Source organism: Rhinolophus sinicus, linkage group LG10 (assembly GCF_036562045.2).
Source record: "Rhinolophus sinicus isolate RSC01 linkage group LG10, ASM3656204v1, whole genome shotgun sequence".
Classification (NCBI taxonomy): domain Eukaryota; kingdom Metazoa; phylum Chordata; class Mammalia; order Chiroptera; family Rhinolophidae; genus Rhinolophus; species Rhinolophus sinicus.
In genome coordinates, this window is record NC_133759.1 from 21,652,073 (window position 1) to 21,672,528 (window position 20,456).

The window sequence follows — 20,456 nt, forward strand, 5'->3', positions numbered from 1 at the left end:
GTATCACAGGAAGGGGATGAGCAGGGTAGGGGGTGGTTAGCTGGCTGCACGACTTTCAAGAGAATACATCCCAGCAATTGCCCAGGAAATCAGGGGCTCTGAAGATCCTTGATTGGCAGTGCAGGTTGGGAAAGGAGAAGAAAGTGTGTTGAATGATTCCCAGTCCCCTGGCTTGGAAAATTGAAAAGACTGGTGCTATGAGTCAAGATCAGAGTTATATGAGGAAGAGACGATTTGGGGGAGGAGAATAATGACTTTGAGTTTAGACAAGTGGGGTGAGTACCTGTGGAACAGCCATGTGGCTAGAACTTCTAGAGGTTGGGAGTGTTGCCTGGGCCGAGCTCACAGTACCGGGTTACAGGGAGTGCCTGAGCCGTGGGGATGGTCGATACCGTCCAGGGAGAGTGTTTAGAGTGTGCGACTAGAAGATTAAGGATGGTTCCGTGAAATGTTCGTCATCATAATGTTTTGGAGCTCAGCTGAACCCTGTGACTTATGCCATCGTGCTTCATATTACTCTCCAGGCAGTCACTGGACACTTTACATGTAATCTCCCTGCACTGTAGTATTTTTGCCATTTTGTATTAATGTCTTGCTTTTGCAACCACTAGAGTAAGTTTCTGAAGACTACGGTAAAGCTTTCATAATTCTTTTATCTTGAGCCTACAGCAGGTCTCATTGTAGGTACTTGACACCTATTTGCTGGTTAGTAGGTTTTTAGTCAGACCAATGGAGGTACAATGAGCATATGACTTAGAACACCAGTCAGCCAATTGTAACCTGGGGGATAAATGTGGCTCCCTGCCTGTATTTGTAAATAAAGATTTATTGGGACACAGCCAAGCCCATTTGTTTTTTGGTGTTGTCTATGGGTGCTTTTGCACATGTTGGCATGGTTGGGTAGCTGTGATGGAGCCCGTAAGGCCAGCAAAGCCGAAAACATTTGGTTGTGGTTCAGCCCTTTGCCGGAAACGTATGCTGACCTGTGACTGAGAAAATGTTAGAGTTGTAGTCCATGCAGTGGTGACAGCTCTAGTCTAAATGTAAAGTCAGCGACCCACTGTGCTGTGATTCTCATCCTCACCCTTCCCGTCCCCTTCCAGACTAACTGCTGAGTTGCTGCGCCTGCTGTGTGCTGAGCCCCAAGTGAAAGAGCAGGTGAAGCTCTATGAGGGGGTCCCCATCCTCCTCAGTCTGCTGCACTCTGACCACCTGAAGCTGCTCTGGAGTGTCGTCTGGATCCTGGTGCAGGTGTGTGAAGACCCCGAGACCAGTGTGGAAATCCGCATCTGGGGAGGCATCAAGCAGCTGCTACATATTTTACGAGGGTGAGTTGGGGTGGGCTTTGGCTCATTTCACCCCAGTCATTGCAGGCTGGGGACTCTGCCATGCGATGGCAGATTGGGCACACGTTCAACTTCCTCCCTCCTGCTCTTCGGTCATTCATGTTTTGCAGAGTCATTTATACTTGTTGCAAGCATGCTCTAAATTCCTGTCGGGGGCATTTGTCTTTCAAGCTCCTTGGGAGCCCTGATATGTTTATCTTTGCATCACCAGCCTCCAGTACAGTGCCAGGAATGGAAACCCAATAACCCAAGGAAAACATTTGTCTTGCCACCGTATTTCTTGAATGAGTACAATAATTACTACTATTTTACCAAAATGTCTGTGTATGCGTACCTGTCATTCATCTGTAAAGAGAAAGCAATGTCTATGTTAAAGGGGCAGATATATAATCCTTAGTCAAAATAGGAGAAAGTATCATTAATGAAATGATTTTCATGTTACTGACCCTGATCCAGTTGCTCTTTCTTTCTCTCTAATCTTTGTTATGGTGCTATAAGATGGGTTAACACCTATTATCTCTCTTTTAAAAGTAGAATTCCAATGGCATTCAAAACCATGATATGAGGAAGGAATGGTTTTCAAAAATACTTTCGAATTGAAATTCTCTTCATGTTGCAATAACTACTATATTGCACATAGTAGATATATTGAAGTATTGAATAAAAACATCTTTTGTACCATCCGTGGGAAGGTTTTATTACCGAAAATTATTATAAAGCATAATTCAGCCCTATATGTTTTTAAACAAAGTTGAAAAGGAGTATGTCTGCCTCAGAGGGCTCACGTTTATTATCTGTGGTACATAAATAAAACTCATGCTAATAAAAGCCATGACTTATCAATTTTAATATGACTAGATATTATCAAATCAATATTATTGGGACTTTATGCTTATTATACCTCCAGGGATATTGCAGAACTATGTATTATCAACTTCATTTTCTCTGAGGGGACATTCCAAAGCATAAGAACAGACTGCAGAGATAGGAACTGTAGCTCTGTTAACGATTTCTGTTATCATCAAAAAAAAAAAAAAAAAAGAAAAAAATACATAGACTGTTTACTCTCCACTTGCTTTTATAAGTATCACTTAAAAATCTCAAATACATTAAATTTTAAATTATAAATCTTTCATCAGTACAGTGGCATAATAAGCTAGCCCCTTGGTCAAAATAATCACATTTGACAAAGGTTCATTTTTGCTTAAGTTGTCGGATGGTGATGGCAATGCTGCTGCTGGTGGTGGTTATTATTTGTCAATATGCCCGTGACAACAGGGTTGTCTTCTTGGAGAGCAGTTATTATTTATTTATTTAGATGATAAAATTAAATTCTATAATAGTTAAGCAATACTTCAAAGACAAAGTATACTTTAAAGACAAAATATACTTTTTACATATAATTTACATATAATTTGAGTTTAATACAAGGCACCATTTTCCTCTTTTGCTCAAGCTATAACAATCCTTGATGGAAAAGAGTTCTTACATGTCTAAAGAGTCATTTTCCTAGTATGTTTCTATGGTGCAATGTTAGGAAACTCTTTCCTGGGAAGGTGATAGATGTCAACACTTATTCCATGTTAAATATGTCACTGTGCTCTAGGAGAATTTATTATCCCAGCTGGGTAAATAGTATCCTTTCAGAGCTTGTGCCCGCCCCTGAATTGCCTGGAGTGGGTTCGATGGCTGGAGGCTGCCAGGTTGTCTGCTGGCTTGATTATGAACAGGCATTGTTGTCAGGGCAGTTTCCAGGAAACCTGTGCATACCCAGTCTCTTGCACCCGCAAACTCAAAAGTGGTTCCTAGAGGGCTATATACTCTTGATCATGTGGAATGATCACTGAAATTCAAGTTTTAACGTAATTATGTTGACAGATAATATCACCAATTATGACTATCGCTAGGCCCAGCTCCATTACCTTCCCCATGCTCAGTGAAGGAGGGACACTAGTGGGTCCAGATGAGGTGGGAAGAAAGCCAAGTCCATGTTATATTTAGGCACATAGAAATCCAGATAGAGCTGCTGGCATAAAAAAAATAAATGATAAAATATGGTAACAAAGTAAAACAAAAAGGAACAAAATAGATGAAAGACATGAAGAATCTCTTGTGGAAGAGGTTCCATTAAGTAAACAGAAAAACAAATGCTTTATTTTTATCGAAGACATTAAATAGAACATGAAATTTATGAAATAAGATTAAAGATGAGATGAGAAGATAATAAAAAAGGGAGGAGAGAGATTGCAGAGCTAAGAAAGAAGACAGGAACGGAATAACATACACAGAACTGATAAGTTCACTAGAAACTGGAATTAGAAAAAGGAAGGGCAAGATTGAAAGATAAATTACACGTAATGTAGAGGAGAAAGACAAAGAAATACGAGCAATTAGAAAATGAAAGCTATGGCCAGCAGAAGACAGGTTTTTGGATAATTGATATCCCTGAGTTAGAGAAAACAACAAAAGGAATTAAAAAAAAAAATTAAAGATATAATAGAAGAGAACTTTCCTAAAATAAAGCAAGATTGGAATTTCATGGAAAAAGTAAACAAAATGATGAAGACTGACATGTATTAAGGTGACTTGATTGCAGCAGACTAGAGGTCAAAACAAAGGTGGCTGTGTGGAGCAGTGGGGGAAGGACAGCCTTGTCAATAAATAGTGCTGAGCCAGTTCAGTAACCATATTAAAAAGAAGAGAGAGAGAGAGAGAGAGAGAGAGAGAGAGAGAGAGAGAACAGGATGGAAGGAAGGAAGGAAGGAAGGAAGGAAGGAAGGAAGGAAGGAAGGAAGGAAGGAAGGAAGGAAAGATTCCTACCTCACACCATATACAAAATCCATTCTAGGTGGATTGGAAGGTGAAACAATAAAGATAACACAGCAGAAAACTTCGTGATCTGGGTGAAGCAAAGATTTCTTTAAAAAGGACTCAGAAAACACTGATCAGGAAGGAAAATTGATAGATTCATCTGTGCATTAACTTTTCTTTTTCAGAGATAGAAATTTTGTTTCTGATCGGTCTTCCATTGGAAGCCTGTCTAGTGCAAATGCAGCAGGCCGAATTCAGCAGCTTCATTTGTCAGAAGATTTAAGCCCTCGGGAAATACAAGAAAATACTTTCTCTCTTCAAGCAGGTATTTATATCATATTATTATGTTTTACTATTTTATGTTGTTTAATATTATATTGTCTTATTATTCTGTTATAAAATTAGTATGATAACATTGATTAGGCACAATTTATAAGTTTTAAAAAATGTGAAGTTACATCCATATGATGCCCAAAACTTGTTGGTACCAGGGTTGGACTTGCAGGTTAACGATACCACAAACTTTCCCCTCCCTTCCATGTTCTGAACACATGAAGAAGTCAACAATAGGAGTCCGACATAAAGAGAGCAGAATATGAGCTTTATTACTCATAAAACTGCGTTAGGGAATGCAGCTTACTTGGTGTACAGATCGTGGTTCCTATTATTTTCTAGACCTCGGGCACCCTCCTTTAGGGACATTCTACAATGCAGGTACCTGTTCCACTGGGAGCAAGGGAGTGCCTTCCTCATACTTCGTGAGCACCTGAAGAGAAGACAGAGATGCTGCCCTCTGTGGGATTTCCACACAGAAGCATTGCGGGGAGCAGGGACATATGCATGCACTTTTTTGGCACTTTGGCACAATCTTGAATAGTTGTGTAGCCACTGCCTTGCATGAGGGCACCTGGCCTTTGTGGCAAGCGGGGCCACAGTGTTGTTGACCAAGCTGGGTGCCCTGCAGTGACCCACAGAAAGGGAGCAGAGAGGTACCGGGTGGGCCAGCAGAAGGCCCGGTAGGTCCTCAGAGGGGAAGAGCAGACATGGCTGGGGGAGGAAAAAGGCCAAGCAGCAACTCAGTACAGAACTCCACCAGAGGCTGCCCCAGTGGCTATAAAAGGCAGGAAGGGTAGTGCTCAGGGCCCGGGATGTAACACTTGGCAGACTAGGGTCAGACTTCTGGCCCCTGCCGCTTACTAGTGCTGTGGCTTCGTCTCATAACCTTTCCGAGTCTCGGTTTTCCCACTGGTCAAACAGGTCATCACAGTGCATACTCTGAATATAAATGTTAATTTGGATTCTATATGTAGAGCACTCTCTCATTTAGCCAGCCATTGTAGATGTATTTATTGAGCGCCTGCTCAGTGGTTGGGCACTGGGCATTACAATGAACCAGACGGATGCAGTCCCTGCTTCCGGGTATATGGTACCGGTAAGTACTCAATAGAAAGCTGCTGTGGGGTGTACATGCACTAATCACATGAAGAGAAGAGACATTTTCCTTGTCCCAGAACCACGCCAGAAGGACAGTTTAGTGTTTCTGAGTGACTCTGCTAACCAAATTCCCCGTGGAGTTCGAGTATTGATGTAAGAGCAGTAGCGCGGGCACATGGTGACAGACCTGATCGTGTGGTGATTTTCGTTCCAGCCTGCTGTGCTGCCCTCACTGAGCTCGTGCTCAACGACACCAACGCCCACCAGGTGGTTCAGGTGAGCATCCCGCTCCCCAGGGTGGGGGCTGCATAAGCAGGTCACCACTGATTGACCCCACCTCACACCCAACTCTGTATCCCACATTTCAGTGTTTCTTATTTAACTTAGAGGATTTCATTTTACATTCTTGTCCTTCCTCTTTTAACTCATGTGGCTTGAAAAGAAGTGCCATGTGGTTAATTGATGATGTTTCTTCCCTATATTATGTGTGGTCCCTTCCCTTCCCTTCCCTTCCCTTCCCTTCCCTTCCTTTCTTCCTTTCTTCCTTTCTTCCTTTCTCTCTCTCTCTCTCTCTCTCTCTCTTTTTAAAAGCTATTCTGAACTGTTTTAATTCTGGGCATATAGGCTTCCATGAGTTAAGGGTAGCAGTCACTTTAAGAATATATCAAGTATGTACTCTCAAATTCAAGTATATACATCAGAATTATACCTAAATACACATGTATGTATACAACCCTCACATGGGTTCCTATTATAAAAGTTATTTTCTGCTCATTGAATTTTAAAGAGAAAACTTTTTTTTTCAATACAATATATCCAACTTCAAAATCCGTAAATAGATAAAAGTTAGTAATGGATCAAGTTACTTACCAGTGACTAGAGTCCCTCGGGGACGTTGTGCAAATCAGGGGGTAGTTAGTACAGCAACTGAAATCTAGGGAAATTTTGATAATATCTATGATTTTTAGAATATTTAGGTTAGCACTAGTCCCTGTACTGACTTGTGAGGGAAAAATATCTGATGAGGGAGGCTGGCCTGGAAACAAATCCTGTTAAAACAATTCCTATCATTACTGCTGCTTGGCCCCTGGAAAAATGACTTAGCCTCTTTAAGTTTTGGTTTTATCATGTATAAAACAGGAAAATTATAGACTAATTCACAAATAACTATAAAGACTAAATGCAATAAGGTGGGTAAAGTTCTTTAGTTATAATATAAACATCCACATATAGTAGACTTTAGTAAGTTATACATTTAATAGATAATGGAAAAGTAGCAATAAGTTAGTAATTCTTTTCATTCTTCCACGTATATATTTGTATGAGCATAAGTCTAGAAATATATTAACTGTTTTCATGAGTAATATTTGTTTTCTATTTTAATCTATTCTTGTTTCTTTTTCTATTTTCTTTTCTTCAATAATTTATCTGTAGTGTTTCACAAAACTATAAAGGAAGAAATTATATTTCATAGTTATATTTCATTATATTTAAAATATAATGTGCAAAGATTATAAAGATATTTGGATCTCTTTATGCTGTCCCCCACACTGTTTTTAAGTTTTTGAATCACTTTAAATTGATATACTTTATTATTTATAATCTTTAAAGACAGTTGAAATTTTAAGATTGTGGTTATAGTCTTTGGTGTATAAACGTGTTACACCTACATTCATTTTTAGTATTGTCCTGTCACATTTTAGGTATTGTCCTGTCATATTTAAAGTTCGAAGATTATGCTAACGTTTTTTTCTTAATATTAATTTTTGAGGTTGTTTAGTTGTTTTTTTATGCTTATGTAGCTCTTTGGCATTGTCATAACATGGCCCCTTTATTCTTCCAGGAAAATGGTGTATATACAATAGCAAAATTAATCTTACCAAACAAACAAAAGAATGCAGCAAAGACTAATCTATTACAGGTAAATAAACATGTCCATTGTTCTTCAATATCAAGTTACTGAAATCTGGGGAAACTTTGATAATATAATCTATGATTTTCAGAATTTTTAAGTTAGCTATGATCCTGTACTGACTGTGAAGGAAAAATACCTAGTGAGGGAGGCTGGCATGGAAGCAAGTGCTGCTACAACGTAAAAAGCTTGACAGTGGTTTCTCTATGGGAGGGAATTAGGCCATTTTATTTAGATGTTTCTTTGCTTATCAATAAGTTCTGCTTTTAAAAAAGACATGTATTGCTTGTGTATCGGAAAATAATAACAGGAAAATTCTATGCCATATTTAAGCATGGCCAACAGCCACTAACATTTCACCTTGACAAAGGAAAGCCTGTAAAATCAGTCTTGATGGATGAGAAGGGACTTGCCAAACGGATAAAGGGATATGAGTGGGGCACCAGTGTATCAGGGTGGAAGGCCATTCCACACGGAACAACACCTGCAAAGTATGGGAGCCTGACAGCTTAGTGGGGCTGGGGTGTGCGTTGAGGGGACGGGGTGCCTCAGGAGATGAGGCCTCACAGGTAAGAGGGGGACACAATAGGTGCTTTTCTGAGGAGTTGGGCACTAGGGGCCAGAGTCCCCAAATTGGGATGATAACATCAGATTTGAAGTTTGCCTTTGCCGTAGTGGTGGCTCACCTTTTCTTCAAGTCGCTTAGAAAAGAAAGTGCGAAACCACCTTTGCCTCAATCTGATTTAAGAGCTATCACCCAGAATGATGGTCAACCCTAGCAGAGAATTTCGGGTGGTATCTGTGGACTGGCAGCCACAGGTTGTGGAGAGCTACAGATGAGAACATCCAAGGGAGGGGCTTCGTTTCCCTAGTGCCCCGCTATGTGTATGACACTATACTGGGACACAGGCAAAGTCAAATCCATCCAGCAGATGCGTTTTGTTAGGCAGCAGAGGGTTTTTAAAAATCCATGTTGCAATGGCTTTCGAGGAACATGCATGCATGTTCTCCACTCTCTCACAGTCGCCACTACTCTCTTACCAGGCTCCTTCATTTTGTTGTCTGCCTGGCTTCTCTGGGCAATTCTGTGTGTGACCCTTCTTCTATATTCAGGTCACTAATATTATGAAACAATTCTGGATTTGAACTCAGCAGACCCCGATCACCCCAGTGGTGGCTTATTGTGCAGGTACATCTGCAGGCTGGGGGCTGTTTTTTCTTTTTCCTTTTTTTTTCCTCAGCATTGCAAAATGTCAGATGTTTATTTTTCTTCCTTAAGGTCTCACAGGCCTCTTTCTGAGCGTTCACAGGAGGTACTGTAGATTTTTCTATTCAGGGAATGCTTAGGCCTCTTTACTCAAGAGACCAATTTGTCAAGCTTGAGTCCAGTGTGCCTGTGGCTATTTTTACATGTCATCATTTCTAGTGTTTATTTTCTCACAGAAACCATGTAAATATTGAGGCATACATAGCAGGCTAGAAACAAAATAAACCTTGAGCTCCTGGAAATCTCTGGACATTTGGTTTTCTCAGCATAGGCATTTTATTTCTTGTCTTTTTGCTCATTTTGTATTTTCTAGAAAGGAATTAAGGACAACTACTGAGTGAAACAAGGCCAAGGTCCCTAGCATTTCTACAGCATAAATAATTTTTAAGTACAAGAACTACCCCAGGTGTTGATGGTTATTGTTTTCAGTCACAAGCTTTGGTTCCGATGTAGACCAGCCACCCTCACAATCAAGCCACGTTAATATTCACTTCATGATAATTCTGTCCTGAAAATGTTCTAATTTGTTGAGCTACCATTTGAGAATCACTTCTCCTTTTATTTACCAGTGTTATGCTTTCAGAGCCTTGAGGTTTCTCTTCAGTATGGAAAGAAACAGACCACTCTTTAAAAGGTATGGGCTTAGAGCTATTTAAGTAACCAGCAGTCACTAAATTGAACTGTTTTCACATGCCTGATTTAGTAACAGTAAAAGAAGAATGAATCAGCATGAAAAACAGGTGTCTTCTGATTTCTTAGAATTTACAGATAAAACTGAGCTACCCTGGTGATATCTTAACAAAATGATGAAAGAACAGCAATCACAATATCAATATAACTCTTCTTAATTACATGCGACTGCTATGGTATTCGTTTTTTCTTTCTTTCTCTTTTTTAGACATTAACATTTTAAGTGGATGACATCGAAATATGTCCTTGTTTTTGCCCATTCAGAAATTCCAAAATTGATCTAGTCATTTCCTCTTAATAAACAGAAAAAAAAGTATTTGTCTGGATATCCTCCATAGTGTAAAAGCTCATTTGAAGGGGAGGAGGCTGGATGTTCTAGGGTCAGGAGGTTGGCTATGCTGGTTGAGTGTGACAGAAAAATCACCACCTTGACAAGGAGATGCTAGTTACCTACATGTGTGGTCTGCATGCAATTTAGTTGGGTAGGGTGAGCCAAAACCATAGGCTCAAGTTCCTACAGGAATTGTATCGACAAGGCAGAAAGAATAGAAATAACACCTTGAGTTTTAGTAACATCTTTTATTCAGCAGCGGAACATTTTATGTTGTTACTTTATTTTTATATGACGCTTGAATTTAGGGAAAGAAAAGGACGTAAAATTAGTTATTCATCAGAACCTTTTTTGTTCAAGGCCCTAATTCGTCCATTTTAGTGGACCTAAGTATTTTAATAAGCCTCAAAGCCAGTACCTTGGAAATGATGCACAAATCTCTCCATCCCCTCCCCCCCATTTACCTGTATTTTTATTTGATTTTCATAAAACATTTAAAATTAGGTTAATAGTTGCCTCCTCGAGTAAACATAAGGACTGAATCAAATAGCATTTATGAAAGTGCTCACTCAGTAAGCACCCAGTAAACATTCCTTCCCAAAATGTTTAATACCTATATCCACAAATACTTTACAAATAAGGTCTTTGTACAATCTGCATCATATCTATTTTTTTATTGTTGTAAAAAACCCATAACACAATATCTACCCTCGTAATAGATGTTTAAGTGTACAGTACAGCGCTGTTAGCTATAAGCAGAATATTATACAGCAGATCCCTAGAACTTTCCATTTGTTTTTCCTTATGCTTATGAAATGCAGCTACAGTTCACTTTTGAGAGATCAACTGGTGGGTATTATGTCCACCAGCTTGTTGATAACCTAAGGAAGTTAAATTTGTTTGCTATAATTAATCTGTGAATGAGCTAGATCCAAAAGGGAGGGAATGAACAACAGTTTCCGAGTCCTGCATGACACACACGTGTGCCTTTTTCCCTGTAGGCTCTTCCCCACTGACTTGTTTGAGGTCTTCATTGATATAGGACATTATGTTCGTGACATCAGTGCTTATGAAGAGTTGGTATCCAAGCTGAATTTATTAATGGTAAGTCCTGAGTTTTAAGTATCTTGGCAGGCTGCCATGTGGTCAGGATGGGCTTTATCATAGTAACTCGTTTCCTTTGTATTTTTTGGTTAGGACGATGAGCTGAAGCAAATTGCTGAAAACATTGAAAGCATTAATCAGAATAAAGCTCCTTCGAAATACATAGGCAACTATGCGATTTTGGATCATCTTGGAAGTGGAGCTTTTGGCTGTGTTTACAAGGTGACTGTGCCCTTGGGGAACATTTCTGATACCCCCAAGCAAAGCAGATGCCACACTTGCACAGTCACACACAGTTGAATTGGAGTCCTCTTGAAAGGACCTTGAAAGTCCTTGTTGAAAAGTAGTGAAAAATAGTTACGAAAATTTGAAGGATTGTTTTTGTTCATCAGATAGCTGCACTAGAGTTTTCAGCTCTAGAAATTGGTCACTGACCTTTGAAGACAAAAGCTGTCATTAATCTCTCACAAAAAAAATAGTAAAAATGGCTTGTCCCACTGCATGACACCTTTTCTAAATTCACACTAGTGTTTCTGTGTTTACCAAGTAAAATCTTACTGAATATTGCAGATTACTCCAGGAGATACTGGTTTTTTTTAGCTGAGCTTAGTGTAAATACAGATAGAAGTTTTAAAGTTCCCTGACTTATTTAAAAGACTTTGTTTAAACATGTGACTTTGTTAACCTATCTCTTTCTTCCTTTCTACCCCCATCTCATTTATTTTCTTTTTCTTTTTGTCTTCCTTATTAGGTTAGAAAGCGTAGTGGTCAAAATCTTTTAGCAATGAAAGAGGTCAATTTACATAACCCAGCATTTGGAAAGGATAAAAAAGATCGAGACAGCAGTGTGAAGAATATTGTTTCTGAATTAACCATAATTAAAGAGCAGGTAAAGGTTTTTCTTGTTTATGAGGGTGTTTTCCTTAAATAAATGTCATCAAAAGAAAGTAGTGTTCTTATGCTATTCTTGTCCATACTGTTTAAGAACTGGTTCTGCTTAAAATAATTGACGTTAAGGTTGGGATATTTTAGCCAGCTTTTTTCTGAAGGCTTGACATTGAACCTTAAAAACACTTTCTGGAGTTTATGTCAGGGCCAGGGGTGCAGAACAACAGAGTTTATAGCACAGAGTGCATTCGATACGAAAAACCCTTCTCTTTTCATTTTAGGCATATCCATTTCCTTCTCCTCGTATTGCAGACTATTTTGTTACTTAGTTACATGCATAAGAATATGACTCAGAGTTCCCTAATTTTTGTCAAGTGGAACCAAGCTGTTAACATTCTTCAAATATGGCTTATTACATCTAAAATGTGGATTTTCCAGATGGGTCATTATTTATTGGCATGAGCAGAATATTCTGACATAATGTAACAACTCAATTAACTATCATTATGAAGCTTTGTTTGGAGAGAAAGAATAAACATGCCAGAAGAGAAATGGGATTTCTTTTTGTGATCCAAGGACACACTGGTTTCTTTTATAGGTTTCCTTATTTGTACATTCATTATGAACACTGTCCATTTATAATTCCTGTGAAGAGCTATCAACTTCACTGGGCTTCGGTCTCTAGCAGTTCAATTTGCACAGTATTTGTGCTGGGATACAATGGTCATGAATATGATGGTCTTAATTCCTCAAAATCCATAGTTCTATTCCAATTTCTAAATTACAGTAAGTAGTATCATTAATAGCTTATTTTGTGGTTGGTTTTTATATAGTAATAGATTAGATTTTTAAAAATTTGTGTTTGCTCATGCTTAGGATAACCTAGCCTCCGGCAGAGTGCTGCTTCATTATGACACAGGCTAGAACATGGTCCACTATCTTCTTTTGAACTGAAATCGGAATGTAATCCTAGTTAGTGGGCTGGGTCTAGAGTATGGTTCTGGTTGTTTACCTGGTCCCATATTGTTCAAAATCTGCTGGCTGCTTGCTAGCTGATGAGGTAGACTATTTGTTTTCGCCCATTTCCTAAGAAGAAAAAATATCAGGCTGCGGCCATGTAAGAGGCATCTGCTTGGGCTTTGAGATAACTCAAAATCGTACAACTACACTCTCACCGGAGGACTGAACTGATGGAAAGGATACTGATATCGAGGCTTAAAAGTAGGAGGTATTGGCAGACAGAAGCAACAGAAACGGGGCTAGAATGGTAGAGTGTTATTTGTTAAGCTTAAGCTGCTGTAACAAAGAGGCTCTACGATACAGGGGCTGAGAGAAGAGGCCTCACAATGCAGTGGCCTATTATTTCTTTTCCACGTAACCATCCCAAAGTGAACAGACCATGTTGGTCGTGTTCTCTGCTCCATGCAGATGTTTATGGATGTCGGTTCTGTCTCTCTTATTACTCTGTCACCTTCTAGGACATTGTCTTCATTTGGGTGGTTGGAATTGCCATAGGCCATTCATATCAAGGTGGGAAGGGAAGGGCACAGGGTGGGTACCACTCTTAACGTTTATGGTTCAGACACAGGAGTACACATGGTTCCCTCACACTCCATTGGTGAGACTGAGTGTTAGGCCCACTCCTGGTTGCAAGACAGGCTGAGATGTGATCTCTGACTGGGAGGCCATGTCCTACTACAGCGCTGTTGAAATGGAGGACTGAGAGAGCAGGTCTTCGGTGGAAAGCTTGCCTTCAAAAAGGCAAGACGGAATGCCAAAAACAGATGCAAGCCATTTATAGATGTAATGACCACTATTCTGAGATAAAAGAAATTTCAATTTACCTAGAAATTAAAATTATAAACAACTATAAACTTTTTAGTATTTTTGTAGAAAATGACTTTAAAAGACATAATTTCATGTTACATACTAAGATAAACTACGTTAAAGAGATCTTGTACTAGATACTTTTTAAAAATTGAGATACAATTGATGTATAATATATTAGTTTCAGGTGCACAACATAATGGTTCAATATTTGTATATATTGTGAAATGATCACCACAATAAGTCTAGTTAACATTCATCACCACACATAGTAATAAATATTTGTTTTTCTTGTGATGAGAACTTTTAAATGGCAAGGAAGACTTTATTCAAGACTACCTTTATAGGGGTCAAACTATTGCAGTAAGGGAGAGAGACTGAACTCAACTCTGAATACAATAGTAGGGATAGCTGGGGAATTCCAACCAAAAGGTAAGGTGAAGGGTCAGTGGATGGAAAATTACTTATAGAAACTTGGTTAGGTATCAAGGTTGGGGGAAGAGAAACTGGATTAGATGATAAAAATATGGGCCAGGTGAGGAATTTGATTGGCTATCAAGAGGGGAGATTCTTGCTAAACTGGCTTATTGGAATTCTTGCTAAAACCAGGCAGGCCAAGGATGAGGCCTAGTCAAAAAAGGGCTCAGAGAAGCCTGAGTAAAGTTTGATCAAGGAAATAGTTCTTGTCAACTATTATAATTTAAACAGAGTTAATAATGCTTAGGTTATTTTAATTTCATACTAATCATTTTGGAGAACATAAAAACACAACAAATAGTGTCAATAGACATAAACAGTGTATGTAAATATTAAAGTGGTGAGGAGAGATAAGAGAAATGATGTATGTATTCAACATAAATTGCTTTATTTTGTTTTCTCCTCTCTGCAGTCTGTGTGTGGTTTTGGGGTGGGAGTGCTAAATAAATTCTTAAGGTTTCTTCTAGTTCTACAATTCTCTACTTTAGTTAAATTAGGTGGTAGAGCAAAATCAGTTTTTAATTTTATTTGATAAGGCTATATAAGAGATTGCTACTTTCAGATAAGTTCTGTAAGTAGCAAATAAAAAGAATCATGAAAAAAATCTCAATTAGATGATATCTTAAAATTCTTAGTTTTATAAATAAATATAAACAAAATGTCTTTGCTGTTTTCAAATATGAAATCCAACTAAATTGTCTGTGAAAATAAGTTTATATTTTGAAGTAGTGTAATGTTTGTTGTTTATTTTCTTATAGCTTTATCATCCCAATGTTGTACGCTATCACAAAACATTTCTCGAAAGTAAGTACAAATTTTCATGATATTTCTAATTAAGGAAAAGTATCTTTGTTACATATTTTATATTAGAATGTCAAAAATAAGCTTAATCAACAATTTTCTTCACTCTTTGTTTTTTTATATGACTGGACAATCTTGTGCATCACTTTTTTTTAAATTAAAGTTTATTGGGGTGACAATTGTTAGTAAAATTACATAGAATTCAGGTGTACAATTCTGTAATACATTATCTGTATCTCACATTCTCACATTGTGTGTTAACCACCCAGAGTCAGTTCTCTTTCCATCACCATATATTAGACTCCGTTTACCCTCTTCTAGAGTCCCCCTCCACCCTAACTCTCTGGTAACCCCTGAACTATTGTCTGTGTCTATGAGTTTTTGTTCCTTCATTTGTTTGTCTTATTCTTTTGTTGTTTTCAGTTTTGTATATCACATATCAGTGAAATCATATGGTTCTCTACTTTTTCTGTTTGACTTATTTCGCTTAGCATTATAATCTCAAGATCCATCAATGTTGTCACAAATAGTCCTATTTCATCTTTTCTTACCGCCGAATAGTATTCCATTGTGTATATATCCTGAAGACTGTTTCATCTGACATCAGTATGGCTACACCTGATTTTCTCTGGATACCATTTGCTTGGAGTGTCAATTTCCTCCCTTTCACTTTGAGTCTATGTTTGTCCTTGTAGCTAAGATGTGTCTTTTGGAGGCAGCATATGGTTGGGTTTAGTTTTTTGATCCAATCTGCTACTCTGTGCCTTTTTATTGGTGAATTCAGTCCATTTACATTAGGATGATTATTGATATGTGAGGATTTCTTATCATTGTATCTGGTTTTCTGGTAAGACTGTGTCTCCATTGTTTCTTTGCCTTTTTGTTGTTGTCTATTATTTATGTGTGGTGGTATTCTATGATTTTCCCCTCTGTTTCTTCTTTTATTACATTATATATTTCAGTTCTGGATTTTGTTTGAGTGGTTACCATTAAGTTTATGTAAAAGAAAGTTTCATATTTAGAGTATTCCATTTTCTTCAGCATGCTTACTTTCTCCATTCCCATATTCCAGTTCAGGCCTTTACTCTCCCCCCTTTTATGTTTTGCTTGCCACAATTTATCCCTATTGATGCTGGTTGACTATCCTCCTTCAGTGTTTCTTGTAGTGCAGGTCATGTGTTAGAAAATTCCCCCAGCTTCTGTATGTCTGGAAAGGTCTTCCTCTATATCTAAAGGATATCTTTGCTGGATATATTATTCTTGGCTCATTTCTCTTTCAATAGTTTGAATATTTGATTCCACTCCCTCCTGTCTTGTAGAGTTTCTGCTGAAAAATCTGATGATAATCTAATGGACTTTCTATTGTAGGTTACAATTTTTTCCCTGGCTGCCTTGAGAATTCTTTCTTTGTCATTAATTTTTGACAGCTTCAATACAATGTGCCTTGGAGAAGGCCTATAGGGATTGAGGTAATTAGGTGTTCTATTTGCTTCTTGGATTCGAGGATCCAGTTCTTTCTACAAGTTTAGGAAGTTCTCATCGACTATTTATTTGAATATATTCTCTGTTTCCTTCTCCCTTCTCTTTCTGGTATGCCCTTTATTCTCATATTGCTCTTTCTGATGGAGTAAGAAAGTTCTTGTAGAGTTCTTTCATTTCTTTTAAGTCTCAAGTCTTTCTTTTTCCATCCATGTCATTTCCAGATTTCTTTCTTCGATGTCACTGATTCTTTCCTCCATCTGGTCAACTCTACTATCTAAGCTGGCTATTTCATTCTTCATTTCTTTTGTTGAGTTCTTAATCTCCAGAAATTCTATGTGGTTCTTTTTCAAAATTTCAATCTCTTTGGTAAAATATTCATTTTGTTCTTTGATTGTGTTTCTGAGTTCATTAAACTGCCTGTCTGTGTTTTCTTGCATTGCGTTGAGTTTTTTAAGAACTGCAATCTTGAGTTCTCTGTCATTTAATTCACACATTTACATGTGTTTAAGTTCCTTTTCTGGAGACTTTTCACTTTCTTTCTGAACTGTCTTGTTGCCTTGGTTATTCATGGCAATTAATGATTTATTATTTCTCTTCCTAGATATCTACAGGAGTGGGTTCTGCAACAGACTGATAGAAAGATGTCTTTGTTTTGTTTTCCAGTAGGTGTTGGTAGAATGTTTTATTTTGTCTCCAAATGCAGCCTTTTATTCTCTCTCACACTGTAGTGTTATATTTTCTCTGCACTATTTCGGCTTCTCACATAATGGGGGGATTCCCTGGAAGGCGGGCTTCTCTTCTGTGAACAGTTCGCCTGGGTCATAGGGCACCGCCTCTGTGGGGGATGTGGAGAGCTTCTGAAGTTCCAAAGCTCTTCCTGCACCAGATTCAGAGCCCATCACATCACTTTCTTGATCAATGAAACAGTGATATAATCAATGACCTAAAGATAGTTACATGTAAAATACCCGGACTCCCATTTGCGAGACACTGAATGAACAAACCAAAATAGTTATTAAAGCTATTTTCACGCGCACACACACACACACACACACACACACACACACCACTGAGTAAGATCAGGAGAGAAGAAAACTAAAATATAGTGACTTGTGTTAGAAAAAATAAAAAGTTGTTTTGTTGAATTAGATGACATTTTTCACCTCCAAAATACATTGGGAGGGGGCTAGGTCTTTCCGATTTCTTTTGCTTGAAGTTCAAGTAATTGCCACAAGGTGGCGATGGAGCCCTGGCTGATTCTGCAGGCAGGCAGCCTCTTTCTGCAAGGTTGATGGAATATGGAATCAAAACACTGAGATAAAGCCAAAGCTAACTGAAAAATATAAGTATTGATAGACTGTAATGATATGTGTCACATAGGAACTTTCAAAATAAACCTGCATTTGAAGGAAGATTTAAGAAATACAGGCAAAGATTGGGGCTTCCTCACTGCCTCTTTATGGATGCTGTTATTATGAAAACCTGTTGTGTACTTTGACATATTATGATTTTACCCATCTTCCTTTCCCTAGATGACTCAGAGGAACTCAGTACTGAAACTCTCCAGTAAATAATACACCCTTGGCTGTTTGTTCTTGATATTAGGATAATATCCTGTAATTTGGTACATATTCTATCATAAAGAGATCTAGATTGGCCTCTAACTTCTAATGAAGTGACACAACTTGTCTTAGTTAAAAATAAAAACAACAAAAAACACTTTTTTAAAACCTGAATTCTTCCAAAAGAGAATTGGAAGTGGCTTTAAAATACATAAAAAATAATAAAATAGATTATAAAATTGTCATAAAAGGAAATAAAAGGTGAGAAATTAAAAATAAAGCCAGAGGTAAAGTTAGTATCTACAATAAATATTTCTTGGGATTATAAAAAAATTAGAAGCAATATAAATGTCTGTCCTTAGGAGAATGATTAAATAAATTATGATCCAACTGTGTTATGGAATACCATGTAACCAACAGGAATGTTGAACAAAAAAAACTTCAGTTGCAGAACATGTATAGTATGATTTCCTTTTTGTAAATATTATGTACATACATATTTCTTATACATACGAAACATCACAAAAGATATTTCACATACCATTGTTGAGAGTTTCATACTGATTTTGGAGGAGAAAACAATACTTGTTTCTTGGCATCCAAAGCAAAGAGACAAACACAATCAGTTATGAAATTCCCCAGTATCTATAAGATAAAACCAGGAGAAGCCCAGCTTTCTCTGGTCTTGAGGGGAGTAGCAGAAATTTCTGTCACGGGAGGTGTTTTCAGTTGTGTCGTTCATTGCAAGACCATGGCATGATTCCATTGTAAAACTCTGTAAGGTAAATCTGTGAGGCTACAAAACAGTGCAGCTTAAAATGCAATTCTCTAAATGTCTAACTTGATTAAAGGGTAAATGTTAAACTATTGAGAGGAAAGGTGGATTTACATGTTCTTCAGGGAGTCCTTCAAGACTTGGGATCATTAGCTTGTTCACTTTGGCACCTCACAACCATTCCACATTGCAGCATATACAGAAAATGATAATATTTGCCAGCGTAAACTTATGCTAGGAGGTAGCCTGGAGCTGGAAGAGATTGTTGCTGGGCTCCAGTTGCCCCAAGGTCACCCACACCCACCCCTTCCAGGGCTGAGTGGATCCATTATCATAGTGCATCTCTAACTGTTCAGTGCTGTTCCCTGCACACCCATTGGGAAGCTTGGATTCTAATTCGTGTTTTCAAGATGTCTTTATTGAGTTTAAATTTCTATTTTTTTTTTAAATATAGATGATAGGTTGTATATAGTTATGGAGCTTATAGAAGGGGTCCCTCTTGGAGAACATTTCAGTTCTTTGAAGGAAAAACAACATCATTTTACAGAAGAAAGACTATGGAAAATATTTATTCAGGTACACTTTTACTTTCATTAATTTTTTCTGTAAAATGGTAAAGATCCGAGCTGATTTCTTAGAGACATAGTAGTCATCAGTGGTTATATGTATGTTGGGGGCAATAAAATTTGCTTTTCTTTGCTGTTTCAAGCTGTGCTTAGCTCTCCGGTACTTACACAAGGAGAAGAGGATTGTCCATAGAGACCTGACGCCGAACAACATTATGTTGGGGGATAAGGACAAAGTAACAATTAGTAAGTATAAAAATATTAAAATTTTTAATTTAAGAATTTCTGAATATTATTTTAGAGCAGAGCTACCCCCATAGAACTTAACTGCACTGATGGGAATGTTCTGTATGTACCCTATCCAGTATGGTAGCCGCTAGCCACATGTGACTATTGGGCACAGAAATGTAGCTAGAAAATATATTAGCTTTTTTCCTGCCTTTCTTCACTCAGGAACATTTGTGCTACTATCACGGACTAATAATGGTTCAGCACCTATAAGTAGGGAGACATTTCTAAAAAATTGGTTTCCAAATATTTTTGATCATTTTCCATCCGTCAAAAAATGTTTTTGGTAATACACTGCCATTATATGTACGTTTATTGTAAATTCTATATATATGTCACTGTAAAATTATTCCATAGTGCATGAAGTCTACAGGAATAAAATGTAAAGGTACATTAAAAAATCAAAGTGAGTATTTTAATATTTGTTCCTGCCTCTCAGTGGATTGCCTTAGGCACCCAGCTTTGGAGGCCACTGCTCTAAATGTTATAGATGTAAGAACTACATAACAACATTTTGAAGCTGAATTCTTAGTTGTAGAGCAGTCTAGTTCTCTGTGAAGGCAATTCCAAATGTATACATTTCCAAAACCATATGTCTTCACTAACAATGATTAGATACACTGTCTAGATTTTTGCAAGTAGAGCATCTTATATTTAAAAAATAAAAGCAACCTAATACAGAAATTCATAGATAACCTTCAGTGAAAAATTACTTGGAAATATTTTAAGCTAGTGCTTTGTAAAATATAAAGTGAGACCAAATAATTGTGAATCTTCATCTTGTGTAAAAATCTTCAAATATTTACACATTTGCTTAGTCTTTTGAAATGAATTATAATTTTGTTTACCGTAAGCTTTTTACATTTTTCTTTTTATAAAATGTTTCCTTAATTAT

The 20,456-nt window shown here is 37.6% G+C and overlaps 1 protein-coding gene across 6 annotated transcripts in view; it reads left to right on the plus strand.

The window, feature by feature from the left end:
* The window catches only part of NEK10 (NIMA related kinase 10), a 181,135-nt gene that overhangs the window by 51,830 nt on the left and 108,849 nt on the right, over positions 1–20,456 (plus strand). For all 6 annotated transcript variants that reach the window (XM_019745290.2, XM_019745292.2, XM_074312742.1 and 3 more), the window contains 11 exons: positions 1,104–1,328; positions 4,343–4,482; positions 5,806–5,867; positions 7,435–7,512; positions 9,340–9,404; positions 10,793–10,895; positions 10,989–11,117; positions 11,647–11,784; positions 14,846–14,891; positions 19,162–19,283; positions 19,417–19,519. In XM_019745290.2, coding sequence (XP_019600849.2) covers positions 1,104–1,328; positions 4,343–4,482; positions 5,806–5,867; positions 7,435–7,512; positions 9,340–9,404; positions 10,793–10,895; positions 10,989–11,117; positions 11,647–11,784; positions 14,846–14,891; positions 19,162–19,283; positions 19,417–19,519 — 1,211 coding nt within the window. The remainder of the gene's footprint in view (positions 1–1,103; positions 1,329–4,342; positions 4,483–5,805; positions 5,868–7,434; positions 7,513–9,339; positions 9,405–10,792; positions 10,896–10,988; positions 11,118–11,646; positions 11,785–14,845; positions 14,892–19,161; positions 19,284–19,416; positions 19,520–20,456) is intronic.